Below are 21578 nucleotides of genomic sequence, written 5' to 3'. Positions count from 1 at the left end.
TGCACCGCATCTGCGTATCTGCGTCTTGTTCGACCTGTCTGCCTACCTGCCCTCAGTGCCCTGTCTGGCTGCCTGTTTGTCGGTCTGTGGACCTTGTTCCACTTTGCCTTTTCGAGGACGAAGACTGCAAGAGCCAGAAGTGCCAACAGGAAAGACGCCAGCGCAAGCAGAGAAGAAAATCTGCGGGGCAAAGACAAGGCAAGACAGGGCAGGGCAGGGCAAGACAAGACAAGACAAAGCCCGAGCAAGTTGCAAGTTGCAAGTAACACAGAAGAAGGTAGGAGGAGACAAAGCAAGAGAACTGATAGGCAACTGCCATTTTCACCCCTTTTTGGATCTCGGTCCCAATTCCCAATTCCCCTGGTGTTTCGCCTGGTTTCGTCTCCTCCCTCCCATTTTTCGATGTATCATTTTCATTTGCATTCCGGCATGTCCTGTATGCAGGGAGTCGGCCGCCTTTTTCCCTGTCGGTCGCCTTGTGCGGCGTTTTGCTGTGCTGTGCCACGTGCCTTGTACCAATGCGCCCCCTTTTCCTTCACCGTGTGATCAAATTGCCCAAAACACCCCTCCCCTGGTCAGGAAATCTGTATCGCAAAGCCTCGAGAAGGAAAAAAGACGGACCCAATCAACCACAAGGGAGAGGAGATGGAGGTCGTGATTGGTGGCGAGACGAGGAGACAGTGATCAAACAGGCGGGCCCCTGTAGGCGCAAAGACATGCATAGCTATGCCAGTTGAAAAAGGAAAATGAAGAGAAAAAAAAAAGGGTCGGAAAAACAGAACAAAACAAAACAGTGCCTCTTGTCCTCTTGCCAGATGATCTGGTCCTTGTCCAACCCGTTGCGTGCCAGCCCAGTCTCGCTGCCTGGCTCGCGCTCTCATTCATCTCACGTCCAATCAATCATTCATTCATCCATTCGGGGTAGAAGAGGTGCCCATGGACCATGTGCTCGGGATTGTTGACTTACTTGCTGGGTTAGTTAGATACTTACCTCCGCTGAAAAAGATGGGTAGTACTCCGTATTCTTTCCGTATTCTTTCCGTAACGTAGGGGGACGACACTGAGGTACTTGGGTACTGAGGTACTTGGGTTGTTTGGCGTATTTCGCTTTCATGCCAGGAATCAGGATTCGACCCCCTCGAGTCCACCCACCCACCCACCTCCCCCTTCTCTCTTCTTTTCTCTTCCCTGGAGCGCCCTTTTGATCGTTGGTTGGTCCGTCTCATTTTCTTTCACACAAACAAGCTGCATGCTTGCAAAGGGCCCTCTGATCTCGTGTGCACCAGTGCCCCAATGTTGCCCGACAGGGGATTTAAGAGGGTCATATCCTCGACGCCCTCCCCTTTCCTGATGAGGCCCAGCCCGATTCACTAGCTGTGGAAGTTGAGCCCAGAGAAACGTTCAGGAATCAGCCGTGGGCAGAAGTTGACAAATTTCCTCGCTCGGGATAGGTAGGCAACTGGAACTGGGATTGTGGGACCATGGGGATTTTTGATTTTCCGAGACAAGGAACCAGAAGTGAACTGGGTGGTGAACTGGATGTGGACCAGACCAGGCTAGATGACTCTCTCTCTGTCTCCCCCTCTCTCTCTTCCTCTCTCTTGCTGCTCGCATGGCGTAGAACCAATGTAGAATATTACAAGCAACAAGGCCTTCCAGGTTGACTTTTGCTGTACAGGGACGTCATTGCCCGACGCTCCCTCCCATCCTCCCTCTCCACCCTCCCCGGCATGGTCCTTTCATTCTCTCCTGGTAGGCGACTCGGACCCCGTGGTGTGACCAGGCGTGACCTGCTGTCCAGAAGGAAGTGATCGACACGCCGCTCGGCTACTTTCTCTTCTTCGCGCCCGCGTTGGCCTGAGCTCCACTCGCACTCGAGACGGGAGCGGAGGGCTTCACCTCCTTGGTGTCCTGCCCCTCGAGCGCCTTCGGCGTCTTGCCGTCCCCCTTCTTCGCCTCCTCCCCTTCTTCCTCCTCGTCCTCGCCGCCTTGCCCGAACTCGTTGACTCTCGTATAGTCGACCTTGTACTTGTACTTTTGATACAGCCAGACAAAGAAGATGACGTCGTCACGCAACGTAGCCAGACGGTGTAGAATCGGCATGCGGATCGTGAACGCGAACAGATCGTCGATAAACGTATTCAAGAATTTGTACATCAGGGCCTTGCTGGGCATGTGCGCGACAGACTTCAGCCTATAATTGATGTACAGCGAAGGCACCATCATGAGAAATCCGTAAGCATATACCGATCCCACCAACGTCTCGATCACGAAGCTGTACCATGACTTGTGCGACTCATAGATAAGGCTGTAGGCCGCGTATGCGAGCAGTAGTGGCACGGCAACGATGTATAAATACCGGAAAGCAATTTGGTCGTACTCTTGTGTTTGCCGTTCTTTCTCGGTGAGTTTGTGTTTGTCTTCAAAAACAACCACGTAAGGCAAAATGTTCTTGAACTTCGAATCCGGGCCGGGTTCGCGCAGGCGCACGTCAACAGTCTTGGTGATCTTCCAGGCTTCAAGAACAATACCGAAGCCCTGCGAGGCGAGGATCATCCACGAGGTGTTCTCCGAATTGTCTACCAAATACAAGAAGATGATGGTTTGCATGAAGACGTTCGCTAGGATCGTCCGCACCGATGTGCCCACGTTGTCCTTCTTCTTCCGCCAGTGGGAAATGTCATTTTTGAATGCGAGGCCCTCGAAGACCATGTGAAGGATGCTGACGACGAAGGTCGTCCCTAGCAAGTAGGCGTTGGTATCCAGCAGGATTTCCTTGAATTTCTCGAACTCGCTGCCATCACCGCCACCGGGCATCGGCGCACCGCTCGCAGCTTGGGCTTGATTTTGTTTCATGCCCTCGTCAATGGAAGCCAGCAGGTTATATTTCCAACTGGCCAAGTTGTAAAGCTGGATGTTGAGGGGCATTTCTTTGACGGTGTCGTTGAGTTCAGTCATGTGGCTGCGCAATTGCCAGAATGTATTGAGGAAGACAACGGGATAATACCAACCATTTTGGCCGGAAGCATCTCGCTGACCCGTCGGTTCGAGGACAATGTTCTTGCGCAGCGCGGGGTGCATTTGACGCCAGTTTTGCACGCCCGTGTTTGGGACCACAGCGACCGTGAAGTTGGGATGGTAATAAGAACCAATCTGCACTCCCTGCGGTTCTTCCGCTTCCTCTTCTTCTGGCCCCTCGCTCTTCTCCAGCAGGTTCTTCAACTTACGGGCCTTTTTCTTTGGGAGGAACTGGTTCAGCGGCCGTTTGAAGTGAGTTGCTTTATGTGCATCGTAGTTCGGGCTTGTTGGGTCAAACTCGCTGCCTGCTAGGGCGACATAGAAATGGGCCCATAATGTCCCGTTGTGCTGTACCTCTGTTGGGATCGCGATTTGGGTATGCACCTCTCGGTTTTCCTCATAATTTCCTATCCCAAAGCTCTTCTCGTCCAGTACGAGGCTATCCTTTGACACGGTTGACAGGGGAGGAAGTGTGTCACGCGGAGACACGTACATTCGAATGTCGACGACACTGTTGTCTGGCCATATCGGCGCAATGTTTTGAGGAATCACCGAATAGTTTGTGAGGGCGGTTACATCGGCTCGTTCATCGAAATTGACATTTTGCTTGGTTGCAGCGGCGCCTTCGCCAGTCTGTGACTTTGAGCCAAAGAATTGGTTCACAACAAACTGTGTGAGCATGAATATGGCGAGACCTTGAACAATCGTCTGGAACATCGACTACAAATATGTCAGGACTCGTGGTAGATTCTGCCGTCAATCGGATTCTCTCACCTTTCCCCCTTGTTCCTCCCTTGCGGCAGGGGTGCCGCTGCCTCTAGACTCCGGCATTATGAATTGACAGAGCCTTTGCCGATAGATTTGGAGCAGAGGATAGGGCTTGTCTTGGACAGAGTGGCAGACAAGATCTACCACCTGCGATCGAGAGGCTGGTTCGGTCTAAGTGGGCCGCGGTTCGGCCGGTGGGATATACGGAATTTTGTTGATCCGGACGCGGCGGGGCCTTGGCATTGATATGTGACTGCGATCTGGGGGCCAATGAACCCGTCATTCCTGACCACGACTTGCTTCCTCTGATATTTGCCAGAACCTGCGTTTTCGATTGGATTGTTCGCCTCGTACTGCTGCTACTACTGCCAGCTGAAGATCTCCTCGACGAGGCATCGCATATGGCGTCCTAGGACGCAATGATCAGACGAGAGACTCACGTTACGCGCATCGATGGCAAATGGCGGCTCGGTGGGCACTCCAAACCCTCAATTTCCAACACATAATGCTCCCCGAGTGTGGCTCTTGACCTCAGGAGACTCTCCAATTGGCATATCGACTGCCCGCCAGGTGCTTGATCACGGTGACTATGTTGTGTCCGGCATCATTCAAGCTGAGTTTGAGAATGACGGGGCTCGGAGTCAAGAGTTCAAGAGGTTCCTCTCCCAGGTTGGACGAACACCTGGGATGAAGGAGCGGCTAAAAGTGGTGGCCCTAGATATCAGGTATGCAGTACTGCATTTTACAAATTGACATTATGCGACTTGAGTTCTATATGCATCTTTCCGCTACAAGATAGCTGGGGTTGACTCGGAGACAGGGTAGTTGGACAGTGTCAGGCGGCCGTTGCAGAGGCCGTGCATACCTTTCGAAAGATCGACATCCTCTTTTGCTGTACTAGTGAAGCAGTGATTGGGACTGTCGAAGAACTTTCAGCCAGTTCTCGGACCCTGACGCTGGTGCGAGATCAGTTCGAGAAGAATTTCTTCGGTCCGATGAATATCATCAAAGCCGTCATCCCCCAAATGCGCTCACAAATGAATGGTCACATCATTGCCCTCACCGGCATCACAGGTCATCTTGGGACACCAGGGTTGAGTATGTATTGTGCGTCTGGGTGGGCATTGGAAGGCTTTTGTGATAGCATCGCCTATGAGATTGCGCCCTTCAACATTAAATTGACGATTGTCCAAGCGAGCGTCGAGATCGGAATCTTAACCAACAAGATCACTTCAGCACCGCCAATGAAGGCCTATACCCGAGAATTTGGTCACACAGCTCCAATATTTCGAGGGATCTTGGATGGCTTACTGAATCGCCTGCCTGGTATTCGTGCCCAATATCCTCCTCCGCCCGAGACAGAAATTCAGTCGCCTTCGTCGGAAGCCGAGAGGCAGAGCGGGCCTTACCTCCTCAGTCGTGACGAGGTAGTCAGCTTGTATCCACCTCTTAGTCATGCACATACAGAAAAATTGATTGCAGAGACTGTCCATGCGTTGACAGCAATTGGTGGCCATGAAAACCCACCTGCCCGTCACATTGTCGGGGTCGAGGGAGTGGCTAGCGTGAAGGAGAAGCTGAAAACAGTGAGCGAGGAGCTGGAGGAATTTGTCGATACCAGTGCATCAGCCGATATTGTCGCACGGCAGGGGGTTGGTGGACCTGCACGTGCAGCCAGTATCGTAGACGTGGACATCAAGGATCTTGAGAGCGACATCTTCGATGCTTCATTAGGCTTGAGATAGCAGAAGTTTTGTCTTGGGCAGCTGCATGCATTCAATTCCGGAAACACTTTCCTGGGTGCTTTCAAGCAATCAGGATTCAGCGTCGTCCACCTTGTTCGTATCTTCTATCCCTGTCACCCCGGTGTCCTTCGGGACGCCGTCTCGATCGAGAGGTACTTCTGGATCGCTCTCGGCGATGATGATCACGTTCTCGAGGTGGCGAAGCTGATTTTGATCTCACACGGTCAGATTTGTTACGCCGTGGCGACCTCGATTGGCGCTCTCTATGTCGATGGCGGTCGTCCCGATGTCTTCTGTGGCGACTGTCTCTGTGACGATGGCTGCTCCGGCTCCGGCTTCTGTGTCGTCGCTCGCCATGACGGCGCCTGTATTCCTTGAGAGCATACTGAAGCTCCTTGTCCTGATTTGAGACAGTACCTTCAAGGCGTTCAGTGGCACTGGTTTTCCCCTCATTCATAGCCGAGCCCCCTGCCATTCGCCCATAACCAACACCCCTGGAAGACGCTGCATCCTCGCCCACTGCAGCCTCTTTCAGAACGTTGTCAACCTCGCGTCGAGTCCCTAGCTCGTCCATGTGTGGATTGTTCCGTTGAGGCACTGGCAACCCAAGAGCGCGGGCGAGAGCATCTTCCTCAGCCTGTTTGACTCGCTGGATCTCCTCTTTCCGTTCTCTTGCTGCTTTGGCAGCGGCATCTTCGTCGCCTTGTGAGTCTGCGTCTGCTTTAGCGTACCAGGTGAGATCACGGCCTTTCTGCCAGCGACCGACAGGGGCCATCAGTGAGTGCCCGAGATAATTTTCCCGGTGAGAGGAGCCTTCGACATCGGACCACTTGAACTCTCCGCGTCCCCCTCGCGACCCCTCCTTCCTGACAGTAGCTAGCAAATCCATGGCTGTACTAGGCCAAGGCCGGCAGAGACAATGTCAATGTCAAAGATGGAGAAGAGGTCGAGCCGAATTGGGGGCGAGAAATGAGACTTGGGTTGGACGTCCACCAGTGTGTAACCCAAAGTCGACACCAGCCTAGACAGAACATGTACTGCTCTCATGCATTGATCGGTGGGATGATAAGTCGCATACGGGGGGAAATGTATGTGGCGTCCAGTAATTGCAGAATGTGACAAGGGGATGAGTCGAGCCGTCGCAGAGTCGGCCGGTCGTGTATGCAATTGTTTCCGAATCGATACGTTCTGTGCTGCCAACCTCGATCAGAGATTGCAGGTGTCGGCGTGTGAATTACCCCGTCAGCTAGATCAGCTCGGGTTCGATGGCGGTGGGTGGAGGACGTGGATGTGCTATGTAAGGAAGAAATGGCACCGAACAAAAATGTGAGATACACTTTTCGGCACGAGCAGCCACTCGCCTGGCCTACGCAAATGCGTCATCGCTCAGTCACTCCACCAGTACCACTCATGTGCTCCGTACCACGGCAAGTATTCGATCTCCAGGCTGTCAATCTGCCTTCACTTGACGGCATTAATTGCAATACCCACAATTGACAGTCGCTGCTCAACCTATTTACCTTGTCTCTTTCCCTCTTTGTCCTCTTCCGGCGCAGACACGACAGTTGCTGACATCTACCGGTGAGTTGCAGGCAAGCTGAAGGGAAGTCAAGTCGACCGCTCGATCCATCTGCGCTCATGCGCCTGCGCCTTCATCCGGTCCTTGGTTCTGAACCTCCCCCGGACGAACTCAAACCCCTCTAGACCGAGACAAACCGAGTACACGCACGTACTTAGGTGGCAATGATACGCTACGCCATGCCTTGAGGGGCTAGCAAGACTTCTGATCGAACACAAAGACCTGTTGGAGAAAGCCGAAGGCCTTTTACAAGAGCATGGATGAAGACATCAGGCATTTTGAGTCAGTCGATATTGGTCTCACGAGCATCGAGAGAGGAGCTGAAAGGTTCCTGCGCGACGGAGTGCCGTGCCCTCCACCCGTCTCTTACTGGCGAAACAATTTGACCGCTTTGTCCCAACGCTTCAATCTCTATTTTGTCGCAACGAGAGATACCATTGTCGTCTACAGACCTGACTTTCCCTTTCAGAAGCTTCACAAACTACCTGCTCTACTCATTGTACCCGAGCTGGCAGAGTACGATTCCGCTGGCTACATCGATCCCCAATTTCCTCATGCCATCAACCATCTGATTGTGGGAGACTTGGGGAAGGAGGAGATTCTCCTCCTCGCGACCGATTCTGGGAATATTTGTGCCTATCATACCAAGTCAATTCATCAAGTCATAGGAAAGAACCCGTACCGCTTCAGCACGGATGCTCGGAGTGATCACGCCGGACTCTATCCCTTCTTCAGGCACTGGGTCCATGAATCTGCTTGGGGCCTTGCCATTCACACCAATGCCCGGATGATTGCGGTGTCGGCGAACACGCCTCATATCGTTTCTGACGATGATCCTTGTGCTAAAATAACGGTATTTGCCTTCGCCTTGACAGACACGAGTAATGAGGGGACAGATAACGAGGACCAAATGTACGGCGACGATTCCGATTATTCCCTTGCTGGTAAATACGCAGGCTGGCAAGAATGGCTAGCAGGAGGTCCTGATGCTATCGCTCCACCACGGAATAATAATTACAAAGTCACCCTCGCCGGGGTCGAAGGACATGGCCATAACATCCCCTGCATCTCCTTCGTGAACACCGATGATGACCTGGAAGGCAACTGGCTGTTGAGCACCGATATTAATGGGGACATGAAGATCTGGCAGATTTGGCAAGGCATCTGCCAGAAATCCTGGGATTTCTCGGAAAGAAGCATGCGTGCAAACGCCCACCGAAGGCGAGAAGGCGGCTGGCTTGTCGCCGCCTTAGACTCTCGCGCCTTCCGGCCAGCCAGGACGATGCAGCAGTTTTGTGGATACTTCAAGGTACCCCAGTATCATGGACACAACAATCTGGAAAGCTACGACCTGACCAATGTTGTCCGGCTCCGCACGCCCAGCAACAGTCACATACACTTTCTCCTGTACGAAGGCATAGAGGACGACGACGACGACGACGATGAAGAAGTCCGGGAGACGTTTGACTCTTGGTCTGACATGGATGAAGCTAGCATTGATGCCGATCGAGCGCAGTTTGATGCGAGTTTGCATCCATTTTATGGCCAAGACACCAACGATGGTTCCCCGGAGGACAAGTCTGGGCCCAAGGAAGTGCTGGAGTTAGGTACAAGCGAGTTTGCCTCAGCTTCTGGGTCTAACACAATATCTCACAATATTAGCGATGGATCCACAACAACTCAAAGGGAGAGTCTCTCGTTAGACTATATGTATTTCGAGGAGGATGACACCGCTTCTGAGGGGAGCGAGGAAGACGAACTCCGGTATCCTTCTCCCTCGGAGGAAGTGGAGGATGCTGACCTTTCTTCCACGAGTCGACGAAGCACCACATCACTGTCAAGTCTCGCTCACCGAAACAGCCAGGAGATTGACGTAGACGTCTTGTCCGCATCCGAATCAGACTCTCCGTTGCGCAGACGGCAACATACGGAACCGACGGGCCCCAAACCACTAGTCGGAGGCAGCGACAGCGATAGTCACAAGGCTCGCGCAAGGGCCAAACCACCAACTATACCTATTCTGCATTGCAGCGTATCAAACTTGAGACTGATCATGGCTCCAGAAGCAGATTCGCCACACGTCTTTTGTGCTAATATCCTCAAACAGGCCTTACCTCCCTCAATACAGCGCACGACTCACGCCAACATTGACAGGCTCAACATGATGCTGCAGATCCCGGAGTTGGGGATTGTCGTGGTTGCTACGCAGATCGGCCGATGTGCGGTCTGTTCACTGACCAAGAAAGAGAAAACGGGAACACTGGGGTTGCGGGTGAGCTGGATCTTACCAACCAAAAAACAAGAGTTGAAAGGACTTCGACCATTTGGGCCCCTGCTTGGCATAGCGGCTTCCCCTATCCAAGGATGTTTCAAGCGAGACGAATCCGAAGATCGGCCCGAGTCGACCGAGTCAACAGAATGGGGAAAGGACGGGCTTGTGGATGGGGTTCCCACTACATTTGACCCTGCGGTGCTTGTCATCGATGGGCGCCGCGGCGAAGAGGACGGCTCTCAATTCTTGAATATGGACACAGAAGTGGGGGAACATGCGAACGGGCCTCTGGCGGGGAGAAAGCACCTGTCACACAATATTGGAAAAAGGCGATCAACGAGGATGAGGACGGAGATACGGGAGTGGGAGGTTCCACCCAGTCCAGAGTTGTGGCAGACCCTGGAAAATAGTCGGAGATACAGGCTCATGCTGACATATATGGACATGACCGTACTATCCTATGAGCTTTCGCGGGGTGTGGAAAGGGAGGATATCGCATACGAAGAGGTGTCGACGCTCGACCTGCTTGATTGATCCATGTACCAAGACAATATATGGGTATTGTGTTGCTGTATGCAAAGGTCCTTCTAATGTACAAGATGTGATACCGTTCATCGGAGCAGCGTTCATGCAGGATGGCGGATTCAGTAAAAGAGGTATGCGTTGCATCTCATGAGGTACCTCGACCCATGCCCCTGTCAAGACTTTCCAAGACTCCAAGCTCACGCTTCTCAAATCTCTGGTGTGTCTGGATATACTGGGTCATTGAGCCTTGTTGTTCTGGGCCAATGGGCAGGGACAAGGCTGAGGAATTGTGATTGGCGGGGCAAAGGCCGATGGATGTATGAGGTCATATGAGGATCGAATTCTGTATATCCAACTGCTTCCACATCCCATTCTCCATCGTGGTTGGTGGCGAGGAACTTGTATCCTCGATGATTTTCAACACGGAGCCCATTGCCTGGTATTGATTGTTGGACAACGAACATTGAAAACTACCCTTTGAGCAGTGTTAGGTGGCAGTCCCACACATCGAGCCCCATCTGGCTTCGAAACAGAGCAGCGCATCTTTATCAGCCACCGTCCGTCTCCTCCCCGGCAAGCAGCATCTTTTCTTCCAGTCAAAGCGATACTTCAGCATAATCAATATGGTCGAGCGTGAGCAGAAAAAGTCGATAGTGATCGTTGGCGGCGGTATCATCGGCTGCACGACTGCCTATTTCCTCACCCGGCATCCTAAATACAATCCCGACTTGCACTCGATCCACCTTCTCGAGGCTACAGGGATCGCCAGTGGTGCGTCGGGGAAGGCTGGTGGCTTGCTGGCTCTGTGGGCGTATCCATCGTGCCTGGTGCCGCTCAGTTTCAGATTACATGCCGAACTCGCGAAGGAACACGGGGGTGAGCAGAGATGGGGCTATAGGGGAGTGGGTGTTGGCCAGGCCGAGTTGAAAGGGCGGCATGTCAGTAGCCAGGCGAGGGTGATGTCCCAGCATGGCCCTGTGGATGGCGAAGCAAGCGGAAGTGGAACAGGCAAAGGCGAGGATATCAGAGGAGTGCACCGCCCCGATGTCGCTAGCGATGGCAACGTCGATCCAACGCGTGTCAGTCTGCAGAAACGAAGCAAAGAATCATACAACAATCTACGAAGCATGGGACTGCCGGATGATCTTGACTGGCTGGCCGAAGAGTGTCTCATGGGGTACGACTCGATGGGCTCGCCCAGGGACAGCGCGCAGGTCCATCCTTACCAGTTCACCACGTCGATGGCGAAGCTTGCAGAAGAAAAGGGTGCAAGCGTCATTCTGGGCAGTGTCAGCAAGATCGAGTCTAAAGAAGAAGACATGCACACAGTCAGATATACCGACTCCTCAACAAACGAATCCAAATCCCTCCTCGCCACAGATGTCATCATCACCGCCGGGCCGTGGACGAAGACTGTCTGGCCGGGGTCTCCAATCAGCGCATTGCGCGCTCATAGCGTGACCATCCGCCCTTCAAGGCCGGTCAGCGCATACTGTCTCTTCACGTCGCTCTCGCTGCCCAAGAACTTCAAGGAAGGCACAAAATCCCGCGCAAACCACGTCACGCCGGAGATCTACGCGCGGCCGAACAACGAAGTCTACGCGTGCGGCGAGGGCGATCACCTCGTGCCCTTGCCCAAGTCTACCGCTGATGTCCAGGTAGATGACAGCCGGTGTCAGGATATCGTGGACTACTGCGCGAGTGTCTCCGACGAGATGCGCGATGGCACCGTCCTGGTCAGACAGGCCTGTTACTTGCCGCAGGTAGAGACGGGCGGCGGCCCCTTGGTGGGCTTGACCGGGGTGAAGGGTGTGCACATGGCCGCGGGACACACTTGTTGGGGAATACAGAATGGGCCCGCCACGGGGAAGTTGATGAGTGAGTTTGTGTTTGATGGGAAGGCGGTCAGCGCCAATGTCAGTAGTCTGGACCCCAGGAGAGTACTGAGATGAAGCGATGGAGAGGTCGTCGGAGAGGTGTGTATAGGATAAACAGTTAGAAGCAGGCGTGCCGCAAACACCAATGGGAGCCATGCCAAGCCCTGGGCCTTTTCGAAATCAACTGCCTGCCAGAAGAACCTGATGTAGATGGCCACATGGTAGTGACCTCTTGCTGCTGCATTCATTGCCATGAAAACCCGCCGTGCCTCTTGCTAGCAATCCATCGCTGAAACACACCCGAGCCACGGAGCAACCTCAAGCTTTCCACGCACTCACCACCTGCACCACGTCCTCATCCGAAACGACATGACCCAGCCCAACTCTTTGCGGGATATGCTTCGCCGAGGCGCCCCAGACCAGCGCATACTTGAACGTCTCCTTCAACGTGCGGTGGATCTGGTCGCACACGTCCTCGATCGTGCTGCCGCTGCGGACAATGAGCGCCTCGCCAAAGTCTGGGTCCACGCCCTGCCGCTTGGTGTAGATGCGCATCAGGCGCAGCTCCTGCCAGCACCGCTCCACCACGTCCTGGACGCCCAGATCCAGCTCGCACGACATGACCACCGTGTGCGGCTCGCGGGCCAATTCGTCCAAGTACTCGACGGTGACGCTGTCGATCTTGTTGTACACGTATAGACACCGGATGTACTTGCGGTGGTCCTTCATGATGACGTCGATAAAGTCGTCGACCGTGGCGTTCTCGTCGCGCACGAGCACTTCGCAGTTCAACATCTTGTAGTCCCGCAGGATGTTGTACAGCATCTTCTCGTCCAGGTACTTGGGAGGGGATTGGAAGGTGATTTTCATCCCGCCGGCCTTCTTGGCTTTTAGGTAGATGTTGGGCGGTTCGCGGTTGAGCCGGATGCCGACGGCTTCGAGCTCGGCTTCGAGCAGAGCGCGTTGTTCAGCGCGTTTAGTCGCGTCGAGAACCATTAGGATGAGGTCAGACGTCTGAAACTAGGGATCAGCCATCTGGATTTCGATTAGGGACTTCCGCGTCAGACCTTTGCCGCACTGATGACCTGTCGCCCTCTTCCCTTTCCCTCAGAGGCACCTTCGATGATTCCAGGTAGATCCAGAATCTGGATCTCTGCACCGCCGTACTCGAGCACACCGGGGATGGCCGTGAGGGTGGTGAACGAGTATGCCGCCACCTCGGACTTGGTCTTTGTGATTTTGGAAAGAAACGTTGATTTACCCACTGAAGGGAAGCCAACCAGGGCTATTCGAGCATCCCCCGATTTCGAGACGTCAAATCCTGTACCACCACCGGAGCCAGCCCCAGCTGCTGGCTCGAGTAGTTGTGCTCGTAGCCGGGCGAGTTTTCTAGCCGACAATGTCAGTCACTATCATTGACCAAGGGCAGACTATGGGAATTGAAGGAAGAGGGGGTTTGATGGCAGACAACCAGATGGATCCGCCAGGAAAAGGGGCAAGGCTGAGAACTGAGCAGGTCCACCCCTCGACAGCAAACATCGTATGTGCTTATGCTTGACATTCTGCGTCCGTTCGGCACAATTTTGGTTTGATATCTCTTCAAACATGAATCTTTCCCAAGCCATGGTCCAGAGGGCTATGCTTTGACACGCAGGACACGGACAGTCACGTGCATAGATAGAAAGCACGTGCCCAGGTCTCGCCCTTGGTCTTCACAATCTTGTCTTCCTTGCTCCCTCTTCCTGTTTGACGGTTGCTTCGTCTTCAGGAACCAAATTTGAGACCTACCCTTTCAATAAACCAAGGTGATACTCTGAAGTTCACTCGGTCAGAGCGCGCGCATACCAGGATTCTCAACGATTCAAGCACGAACCTGTGGCTTTGTTTTCTGCAACCCAATCAGCACTGGACCAGGCGATCTATACAAGCTGCAGAAACCCACTCTGAGTTCGGGCCATTTCGGCCTCGATCCTGTAGCAAGAGTCAGATCCGAGACGGCCTTGCGCAAGGCACAGCAACCCACTCTTTGATTTTCTCCGTGATGTTGACCATCTTGAAGGTGGGAGTCTGGACAACCTGTCGATCAGCCTTGTAATCTGCGCCTGACCGGAGACAGACTTGGGACAGCACAAAGAAAGAGGAACTGTGTCTTTTTTGAACGGGCAGATACACCTTGTCCGTCGTTTCCTAAGGACGCAGAGAGACTCAGTTGGTGAGAGCCAGCCAACAACCAAGGTGAGAGATCGAGAATCGGCATATCGGAACAAGGTAATTCCGCCCCGTCGACCTCTTGGCTGTTTGAGCCTTGCGTCGTGACTCAAGACACGACTTTCAACCACATCTTCTTCTCATTTTCCCAACAACCACAACTCTCAACCTACAACGATGAGGACGAGAAAGATGTTATAGGTGGCTGCAGCTGTCGCTGCGGCTACCAGGCAAGCGCTCCACAGGAGTCACGTGCCAAGACCTGTGCGCAAAAAGACTTAACACAAAGCGGGTCTCCAGAGCCCTAAGGGGATCTGAAGTGAATCCGCCATCATGCCGGCGAAAAAGAAGGGGAAGAATCCCCATGCGCAAGCTCCTGCGCCTCAACCGCAGACACCCACGAGTCCGCCTCAGTTCGAACAATCTCAGCGAAACCTTGAGGAAGAACTCGCCGATTACCCCGAAGTCCAGCGTAACGAGTTCCTTGCCACAAGAGCAATCTATCCTGACGAATTTCAGCGCATTCGGGGCAGGAAGGATGCGTGGAAGGTAAAAAGATCGTGCCGCAACCTGAAAATGATGATCTCTGACACCGCAACAGACTCAAGAGAACTTAGCCTTTCAAGTTCGGGTCTCACCTCTCGAAAGTCGTGACTATTTCGCCAAACTCATCTTCGAGTTTCCGCGCGACTACCCGAAGGTGCTCCCAAAGATCAACATTGTCGAGGTTGGGCCAAAAGACCCCGATCTCAAGAAACAAATCGAGCAGATTATTGCGACCAACCAGAGGCAGAATCAAGGAAGCGAAATTGTCTACGTGGTCAACACTGCCATCATGGACTTCCTTGACCAGACCGTCTCAGACAAGGCTGCCAAGAAAACGGAGTTCAGCCTCGAAGAAGAACGTGTCGCACAAGAAGCTTTAGCTAAGAAGCACCTCCAAGAGAAAGAAGAGAGTGCGCGCAGACAACAGGCCGAAGAAGCAGAGGAGAAAGAAAAACTACTGTACTCACAAGTCGAGAGCGAGAAACAACGCCGCCAGAAGTCCAACCTGTCTCGCACAGCCACTGGTGAAGATGGCGCCGTGCTTTACGATGCACCGGAAGAGCAAACCCGGTTTGACCAGTCCATGACTTGCAAAGACACAGTCACAAACGCACCATTCAAGTTCAAGGCTGTCTCGGGCAGGGTCGTTATTCTCAGACGAAAAGACAAGAAAATCACGATCGTATCCCCTCGAGTGGATACCGAACATGTTCAAGCTCCCCAGCTTCTCCTCAAAGACATCTACATCTTTGAGACAGCAAATACAAGGGCTCAGATGCAGAAATGTATGGAGATTGTCGAAGAAGACCTGGAGTTCTCGAAGGAGCACCACCACGAGAATGTCGTTGACCTGATCAACTACAAGATTGAGCACATTACCCTTGAGGATGGCACAGGCCAGTGGACTCTAGCTATTCTTTCCGAATTTGCCGACAAAGGATCGCTAGATGATCTTTTAGAGCTGTCCGGGCCGCTGAATCCAGCTAAAGTCCGTACTTGGACTCGAGAACTTGTTGATGCTCTGGTCTTCTTCGATAAACATGGCTATGTCCACCCTGCGGTACATGCTGGAAATGTCATGCTTTTCATGTCGCCAAAGCGGGGGGTAACAGTCAAGCTTTCCGACGGTTACGGAACAAAACTTCGAGAACTTGTCGACTCCGTTCGAGATAAGTCAGATTCGAAGACAGATGAGTTGCCTCTTTGGATCGCTCCCGAATTAAACAACGAAACACCAGCGCGAACAAACAAAACCTGCATTTGGGATCTCGGCGTGATCGTAATGCAGATGGCGTTGGGCAAAGGAGTCAAATCCAAATATACCTCTCCTGCAGATGTGCTCGAAGATGTCGATTTCGAATCCAGTGCTCACGGTCTACTGCAAGAGATGTTCCGATCCAATCCGAACCGTCGGCCTTCAGCATTTCAACTCTCAAGCAAAAAGATCTTCTTCGAGGAAAACGACAACCTGTTCCGAACAAAGTCCGCGACCCTGCTCACCACCCCAGGACGCATAAGACGATACAGTGACAGGCCTGGAAATTCCAGGTATCGAAACGAATGGGAAGAATCTGCTGTACTTGGACAAGGTGGCTATGGCAAAGTCGTCCGCGCCAGAAACAAATTGGATGGACAGTTTTACGCTGTCAAAGAAATCAAGAGTCAGTCGATAAAGGAACTGGAAAACATCCTACGAGAAGTCGCCCTGCTTGCGAAACTTAATCATCCGAATATTGTCAGGTACTACAATGCCTGGTATGAAAGTGCACACGAAGAAGTGGAAGAACCACATCAACGAGCAGTCCCTACAAGGTCGATCCCGCAGACGGCTCCCCTAAGTCTGGGTCATGATTTTATGGAACCATCAGTCTATCGGAATCAGGGTGCGGAATACAGCGACTCCTCCGATGGTAACCTGTTTGCTTATCAAGATCCACCTTCTATTGACGCAGACGACGGCTTTGATGACGATCCATTCGAAAGCGATCCAGAACCAGAGAGAGCAGAGGACCAAGGGACGACTGATCCTTTCGAGCGTTCAAATGCCCCGGAGCCGGGATCCATGGGAGGCGCAAATCCATTCCACAGCCAGGACTCGCCTCAAGACTCGCATAACTCGCCTCAAATCGCTTTAAGTCATGTTCGGTCACGCTCGCTGCCACATGACGAACCATCTGTACTGTACATCCAAATGGAACTGTGCGACGGCCGCACATTGCGTGATCGAATCAATGCAGGTCTACCCAAAGATGTCGATGCTGGCTGGAGATTGTTTCGGCGCATACTCGAGGGACTTGCCTACATTCACAGCCATGGCGTTGTGCACAGAGATCTCAAACCCGACAATATCTTTCTCGACTCACACGACACTCCCAAGATCGGCGATTTTGGACTTGCCGGCTACGGACAAGCAACCTCTAAGCCGGACCTGTCTCTAGCAAGACCATCTATGGTTACTGTATCATACCATATCGGTACAGCAGGGTACATGCCTCCTGAGCTTGAACGGACGGGAAGCAGCTACGACTCACGCGCGGACATGTACTCACTTGGAGTTACATTCTTCGAAATGTGTTTCACATTCAGCACTAAGAGCGAGAGGAGTATCTACTTGGAAGCGAGGCTCAAAGAAAACCCACCACGCTTACCCCAGCTCTTCAAGGAAGAAAGCCATCAGAAACAAGGCGACATAATTGCACGTTTAATCGATCATGATCAAACTCGGAGACCAACTGCATCGATGCTACTCAACAGCGGCGTGATTCCCGAGCCTCTGGAAGATGAGAAATTCCAACGCTACATCGACAGAATGGCCGCAGAGAATCCCAGTGAATACCAAGCACTGATCACGAAACTATTCGCAAACCCAAACAGCCCTGTTGCAAGTCTTGCCTGGGAGGACAAGTCGACGCTTAGTACAGCTTCTGTTGACTTGATGCTTTGGATATCTACTTGCGACCAACTGAAGTCCATCTTTCGACGACATGGTGCAGTGGAAGTCGGGAGGCAAAGTATCATCCCAAAAGCTGAGTTCTACCCGCATGCCGCGACCTTTCTCGATTCTTCTGGCTTGGTCGTCCAGCTCCCATATGACCTCACTCTCCCTTTCGCTCGCACACTCGGACAGACTCCTCCAACCTACAGCAAAGCCTACTGCTTCGGCACGGTGTACCGTGCTTCTGCACCAGGGTCACAGCCTAGACAATTCCCTGAAGTGGACTTCGACTTCATATCTAGTAGTGCAAAAGACTTGCCCTTGAAGGAAGCGGAAGTTATGAAGGTGCTTGACGAGATTCTCACCGAATTCCCGGCTCTAGCTGCACGCTGTTGGACCATGTACCTGAATCATGCAGACTTGCTCGACCTCATCCTCGACTTCTGCCGAATTAAACCCGTCGAAGCTGCCGATGTCAAACGAGCTCTGTCACATCTCAACACCCAGGGACAAGGATGGACACAGATACGTGAAGAATTACGCAGCCCTGCCATCAACATCCCGGAGACATCTGTGACTGACCTCAAGCGATTCAATTTCGACGGAGACTTGGAAAAGGTTCGCACGAAGCTGTCAAAGCTTTTCGGCGATTCCGACCATTTCAGCAAGGCTTTGCCCCTCCTGGGTCGCCTCGATGAGGTGACGAAGTACCTCCAGCGCATGAATGTCCAGACACAGATCCTCATCGCGCCACTCAGCAACAACTCGGAGTATCTCTACCGGCGGTCGCTGCTCTTCCAGTGCGCAGACAGCGCTTCTCGACGAGTCCTGGCAGTGGGCGGGCGATACGACGCCCTGGTCCAAGAATATCAGACCAAGTCTGATAAGGGCAATACCCGCGCGGCGGGTTTCCGCCTCAACATACTGGACCTGATCGGCTACGTCCGTGGCCAGATCTCCGCCCAGGCAAGCAAGTCGTCCAAGACGACGACGGCCGCCGCGGCGGAGTCGAAACCCGTGGCCAGGAGGTGTGACATCCTGGTCACGAGCTTTGACTCCAACGCGTTGAAGAATTCGTGCCTGGAAGTCTTGTCGTCGCTGTGGGCCGCTGGGCTCAGCGCGGAGCTCTCTGAAGAGTTCCACTCCCTGGAGGAGTTGGAAATGGCTTACGGCAGCCAGAACGCCGGAGGACACTGGCTGGTGATCGTGAGGGGAGGGGCCCTTGGGGAGAGGACCTTGAAGGTCCGGGGTCCCTCTCGCTCAGAAGACGAGGTCAAGGCTGTGGAGTTGGTGAGCTTTTTGCGCCTGAAAATGGCGAAGAGTAGATAGTCTGGAGACGAGTTCCTTTCTTTCCTGTGCTTTGAACAATGAAGATACCCCACTTTCACAGCTGTTGACCGTTCTATGCGTGTGAGGTGAGAGACGCCCCATGCATCGTCCGCGGTGCGCTCAGTCGAACTAGAATGTGATTGTTCGTAAGCTGGAAGGCTCCCACGCTCCACAGGAATGGTACGGTTACGCACAAGCCGTCCAGCTGCCGTTCCCCTGACGTTGCTATCGATAACATTTGCTCGAGGCCACATGTCCCCCCACAGGAAATGTTCTGGAAAACCAACACCAATGGCGAGCTGAGGTGAGGCTTTAGAAGTAGCCATCAGGCAGGATGTTGAGCTATGCAAGCGGGCATGTTGTTCTCCAGCGACTTCATCTTTTGACTTTCACCCTCCTCTCACTTTGTTCCTTCTTCGCGCACGCTTCGAATGACACCCTACTATGGGGTCCTTACCGCCCGAACCTCTACTTTGGAGTCCGACCACGAGTCCCCAATAGCCTATTGACCGGTTTGCTATGGGCCAACACTGACAACTATGGCACCGCCCAGCTCAACTTCCGGCACACCTGCGAGCAGCATGAGGGGATGGCCGGTTATGGGTGGGAAGAGTATGATGTGCGAAATGGTGGAAGACAAGTCATACGGGACACGGGGAACAAGATCGACTTGACAATTGATTTTGTGAAAACATCCGGCGGACAACATGGTGGAAATTGGGCTGCGAGGATAAAGGGTCATCCAAGAGAAGATGCGCCTCCCACACTGGTCACAACCCTGATCTTCTATGCTGGCATGGAAGGGCTGGGTGAGCTTGCATTCACGAACACGGACGAGGAAGATGGGGCCGTGACCCTGCACGGCGAGACAAGTGAGCTTGGGCAATTTGATATTTCCTTTGAGGACTCGTCAGAAAATCTCCTGCCATACAAAACACACCCGTCTTGGGATTCCAAACCACTCGACCGGCCGCTTCTGTGCAGCCTCCAAATCCCGCCGGATGCCATCTGGCAAGCCAAGAACATCGTTTTTGCGAGCATGAAGTCTGAGATTGATGGTCTCGTACAGCAGTATGGACAAGAGAACATGCCACCTCCGTGGCAAGCCTTTACCATCCAACAACAGCCTGGTCCGGGGAATTTTCACATGGTCCAGAAGATGTTTGTCGGCGCTTTTGAAACCGACATACAATTCAAATCTGTCTCTGGCCCCGCAGTATCTTCAGAGTCTCTCACGAAATCCATCTCTGGATCCTCAACTGAGTTCAAAAAAAAGTTCAAAGAGGTCTTCGAACCGTTGGCGCCGTTCACCAAACCTGCCTACACCGATTTCTCCGCCTCGATGTTCTCCAATCTGTTCGGCGGAATTGGATATTTCTACGGGGACTCACTGGTCGACAGATCTTATGCTCCAGAGTATGACGAGGATAACGAAGGCTTCTGGGAGGAGACTGCGGCTGCACGAGCACGAGCGGAGATTGTGAAAGATCCCCCGGCCGAGCTCTTCACCAGCGTTCCCTCCAGACCTTTCTTTCCACGTGGGTTCTTATGGGACGAGGGCTTCCACCTCATCCCAATCGCGGATTGGGATCTAGACGTTACAATCGACATCGTAAAGTCATGGTTCAACCTCATGGATCAGGATGGTTGGATTGCTCGCGAGCAGATTCTCGGTCCTGAAGCACGTAGCAAGGTGCCTCCAGAATTCCAGGTCCAGTATCCGCACTACGCCAATCCACCCACACTCTTCCTCATCATAGACATTTTGATGGACAAAATGTCGAGCCCCGCATATGCTGCGTCCAAGGGTCACATTGAAGGCGAGCTCCGGAACCTATACCCCTTGCTCAAACGCCAGTACTACTGGTTCCGCCGGACCCAGTTTGGAGACATCAAATCCTACGACCGTGAAGCGTTCTCCACCAAAGAGGCATATCGATGGCGTGGACGTAAACCACAACATATCCTTCCTTCTGGACTCGACGACTATCCGCGTCCTCAACCTCCTCACCCGGGCGAGCTCCACATAGACTTGATCTCGTGGGTGGGCATGATGTCGCGCGTCCTCGTGCGTCTCTCCACTCTGCTCTCCGAGGCCGACGACATACCTGACTTCAGGTCGCAACACAAAGCTATCATCCGCAACATCGACGACCTACACTGGTCATCCGAACACAAATGCTATTGTGACGCTACGATCGACGACTACGAAGACTCCGTCCACGTCTGCCACAAGGGCTATATATCCCTGTTCCCCTTCATGACCGGCCTGCTGCCGTCGACCCACCCTCACCTCCCCGACGTGCTCGACCTGATCTCTTCGCCGTCGGAACTCTGGTCCCCGTTCGGGATCCGCTCCCTCTCCAAGTCCGACGCCTTCTACGGCACGGACGAGAACTACTGGCGCTCCCCGATCTGGGTCAACATGAACTACCTCATCCTCAAATCGCTCCTCGACCTCGTCCGCTCCACCGACCCGGCTCCGCCCGCCGCGGTGAAGACCCGCGCCCTCAAGATCTACACCGACCTGCGCAAGAACCTGGTCGAGACCGTCTTCAAGGAGTGGGAGCGCACGGGCTTCGCCTGGGAGCAGTATAACCCGGAAACGGGCGAGGGGCAGCGCACGCAGCATTTCACCGGCTGGACGAGTTTGGTCGTCGTGATTATGAGGATGCCAGATCTGAGCGGTGGTGGCGGCGCAGCGATTCAGCACGGCGAACTCTGAAAATGGTTGGTGATTCATGTGGCGTCTAAGATGGCAAATCCCCCCCCCCCC

At 53.3% G+C, this 21578-nt stretch overlaps 8 protein-coding genes across 8 annotated transcripts; 5 read left to right on the top strand and 3 right to left on the bottom strand.

Moving 5' to 3' along the window:
* Positions 1 to 1162: 1162 nt before the first annotated feature.
* Positions 1163 to 3926, bottom strand: PV07_07220 (uncharacterized protein). The gene is made up of 2 exons (XM_016394284.1): positions 3793 to 3926; positions 1163 to 3738 (listed from the first exon to the last, which is right to left on the bottom strand). Exons 1-2 carry the CDS (start codon positions 3847 to 3849, stop codon positions 1828 to 1830), a joined length of 1968 nt encoding a protein of 655 aa, XP_016247703.1. The 5' UTR covers positions 3850 to 3926; the 3' UTR covers positions 1163 to 1827.
* A 163-nt stretch (positions 3927 to 4089) lies between these two features.
* Positions 4090 to 5644, top strand: PV07_07219 (uncharacterized protein). Its single transcript, XM_016394283.1, has 2 exons — positions 4090 to 4511; positions 4607 to 5644. Exons 1-2 carry the CDS (start codon positions 4240 to 4242, stop codon positions 5529 to 5531), a joined length of 1197 nt encoding a protein of 398 aa, XP_016247702.1. The 5' UTR covers positions 4090 to 4239; the 3' UTR covers positions 5532 to 5644.
* Positions 4500 to 6826, bottom strand: PV07_07218 (uncharacterized protein). The gene is made up of 2 exons (XM_016394282.1): positions 5098 to 6826; positions 4500 to 5038 (listed from the first exon to the last, which is right to left on the bottom strand). The coding sequence occupies exon 1, from the start codon at positions 6418 to 6420 to the stop codon at positions 5608 to 5610; it is 813 nt and encodes a 270-aa protein (XP_016247701.1). The 5' UTR covers positions 6421 to 6826; the 3' UTR covers positions 4500 to 5038; positions 5098 to 5607.
* A 129-nt stretch (positions 6827 to 6955) lies between these two features.
* On the top strand, positions 6956 to 10184 carry PV07_07217 (uncharacterized protein). Its single transcript, XM_016394281.1, has one exon. The coding sequence runs from the start codon at positions 7367 to 7369 to the stop codon at positions 9914 to 9916; it is 2550 nt and encodes an 849-aa protein (XP_016247700.1). The 5' UTR covers positions 6956 to 7366; the 3' UTR covers positions 9917 to 10184.
* Positions 10185 to 10284: 100 nt separating this feature from the next.
* Positions 10285 to 11951, top strand: PV07_07216 (uncharacterized protein). The gene has a single exon (XM_016394280.1). The coding sequence runs from the start codon at positions 10531 to 10533 to the stop codon at positions 11857 to 11859; it is 1329 nt and encodes a 442-aa protein (XP_016247699.1). The 5' UTR covers positions 10285 to 10530; the 3' UTR covers positions 11860 to 11951.
* On the bottom strand, positions 11893 to 14009 carry PV07_07215 (uncharacterized protein). Its single transcript, XM_016394279.1, has 6 exons — positions 13808 to 14009; positions 13727 to 13755; positions 13658 to 13672; positions 13573 to 13597; positions 12852 to 13173; positions 11893 to 12798 (listed from the first exon to the last, which is right to left on the bottom strand). The coding sequence occupies exons 1-6, from the start codon at positions 13834 to 13836 to the stop codon at positions 12103 to 12105; spliced, it is 1116 nt and encodes a 371-aa protein (XP_016247698.1). The 5' UTR covers positions 13837 to 14009; the 3' UTR covers positions 11893 to 12102.
* An 80-nt stretch (positions 14010 to 14089) lies between these two features.
* Positions 14090 to 18888, top strand: PV07_07214 (uncharacterized protein). Its single transcript, XM_016394278.1, has 2 exons — positions 14090 to 14541; positions 14594 to 18888. The coding sequence occupies exons 1-2, from the start codon at positions 14326 to 14328 to the stop codon at positions 18800 to 18802; spliced, it is 4425 nt and encodes a 1474-aa protein (XP_016247697.1). The 5' UTR covers positions 14090 to 14325; the 3' UTR covers positions 18803 to 18888.
* Positions 18889 to 19075: 187 nt separating this feature from the next.
* On the top strand, positions 19076 to 21577 carry PV07_07213 (uncharacterized protein). The gene has a single exon (XM_016394277.1). It carries the CDS (start codon positions 19137 to 19139, stop codon positions 21525 to 21527), a length of 2391 nt encoding a protein of 796 aa, XP_016247696.1. The 5' UTR covers positions 19076 to 19136; the 3' UTR covers positions 21528 to 21577.
* Position 21578: the final 1 nt, after the last annotated feature.

Source organism: Cladophialophora immunda (assembly GCF_000835495.1).
Source record: "Cladophialophora immunda strain CBS 83496 unplaced genomic scaffold supercont1.4, whole genome shotgun sequence".
NCBI classification, from domain to species: Eukaryota; Fungi; Ascomycota; class Eurotiomycetes; order Chaetothyriales; family Herpotrichiellaceae; genus Cladophialophora; species Cladophialophora immunda.
Note: the sequence above shows the minus strand (reverse complement) of the source record. Positions and strands in the feature narration are given on the sequence as shown.

Excerpts from the sequence above, each read along its gene's own strand:
- PV07_07218 (XM_016394282.1), bottom strand. The coding sequence starts at position 6,420 with ATGGATTTGCTAGCTACTGTCAGGAAGGAGGGGTCGCGAGGGGGACGC.
- PV07_07213 (XM_016394277.1), top strand. The coding sequence starts at position 19,137 with ATGTTGAGCTATGCAAGCGGGCATGTTGTTCTCCAGCGACTTCATCTT.
- PV07_07214 (XM_016394278.1), top strand. The coding sequence starts at position 14,326 with ATGCCGGCGAAAAAGAAGGGGAAGAATCCCCATGCGCAAGCTCCTGCG. Across the intron at positions 14,542-14,593 it reads GCAGGAAGGATGCGTGGAAG|ACTCAAGAGAACTTAGCCTT; the intron begins GTAAAAAGATCG and ends ACACCGCAACAG.
- PV07_07220 (XM_016394284.1), bottom strand. The coding sequence starts at position 3,849 with ATGCCGGAGTCTAGAGGCAGCGGCACCCCTGCCGCAAGGGAGGAACAA. Across the intron at positions 3,739-3,792 it reads GGGAGGAACAAGGGGGAAAG|TCGATGTTCCAGACGATTGT; the intron begins GTGAGAGAATCC and ends ACATATTTGTAG.
- PV07_07215 (XM_016394279.1), bottom strand. The coding sequence starts at position 13,836 with ATGGTCAACATCACGGAGAAAATCAAAGA. Across the intron at positions 13,756-13,807 it reads ATCACGGAGAAAATCAAAGA|GATCGAGGCCGAAATGGCCC; the intron begins GTGGGTTGCTGT and ends CTCTTGCTACAG. Across the intron at positions 13,174-13,572 it reads CACCTTGGTTTATTGAAAGG|AAAACTCGCCCGGCTACGAG; the intron begins GTAGGTCTCAAA and ends ATTGTCGGCTAG.
- PV07_07217 (XM_016394281.1), top strand. The coding sequence starts at position 7,367 with ATGGATGAAGACATCAGGCATTTTGAGTCAGTCGATATTGGTCTCACG.
- PV07_07219 (XM_016394283.1), top strand. The coding sequence starts at position 4,240 with ATGGCAAATGGCGGCTCGGTGGGCACTCCAAACCCTCAATTTCCAACA. Across the intron at positions 4,512-4,606 it reads GTGGTGGCCCTAGATATCAG|GGTAGTTGGACAGTGTCAGG; the intron begins GTATGCAGTACT and ends ACTCGGAGACAG.
- PV07_07216 (XM_016394280.1), top strand. The coding sequence starts at position 10,531 with ATGGTCGAGCGTGAGCAGAAAAAGTCGATAGTGATCGTTGGCGGCGGT.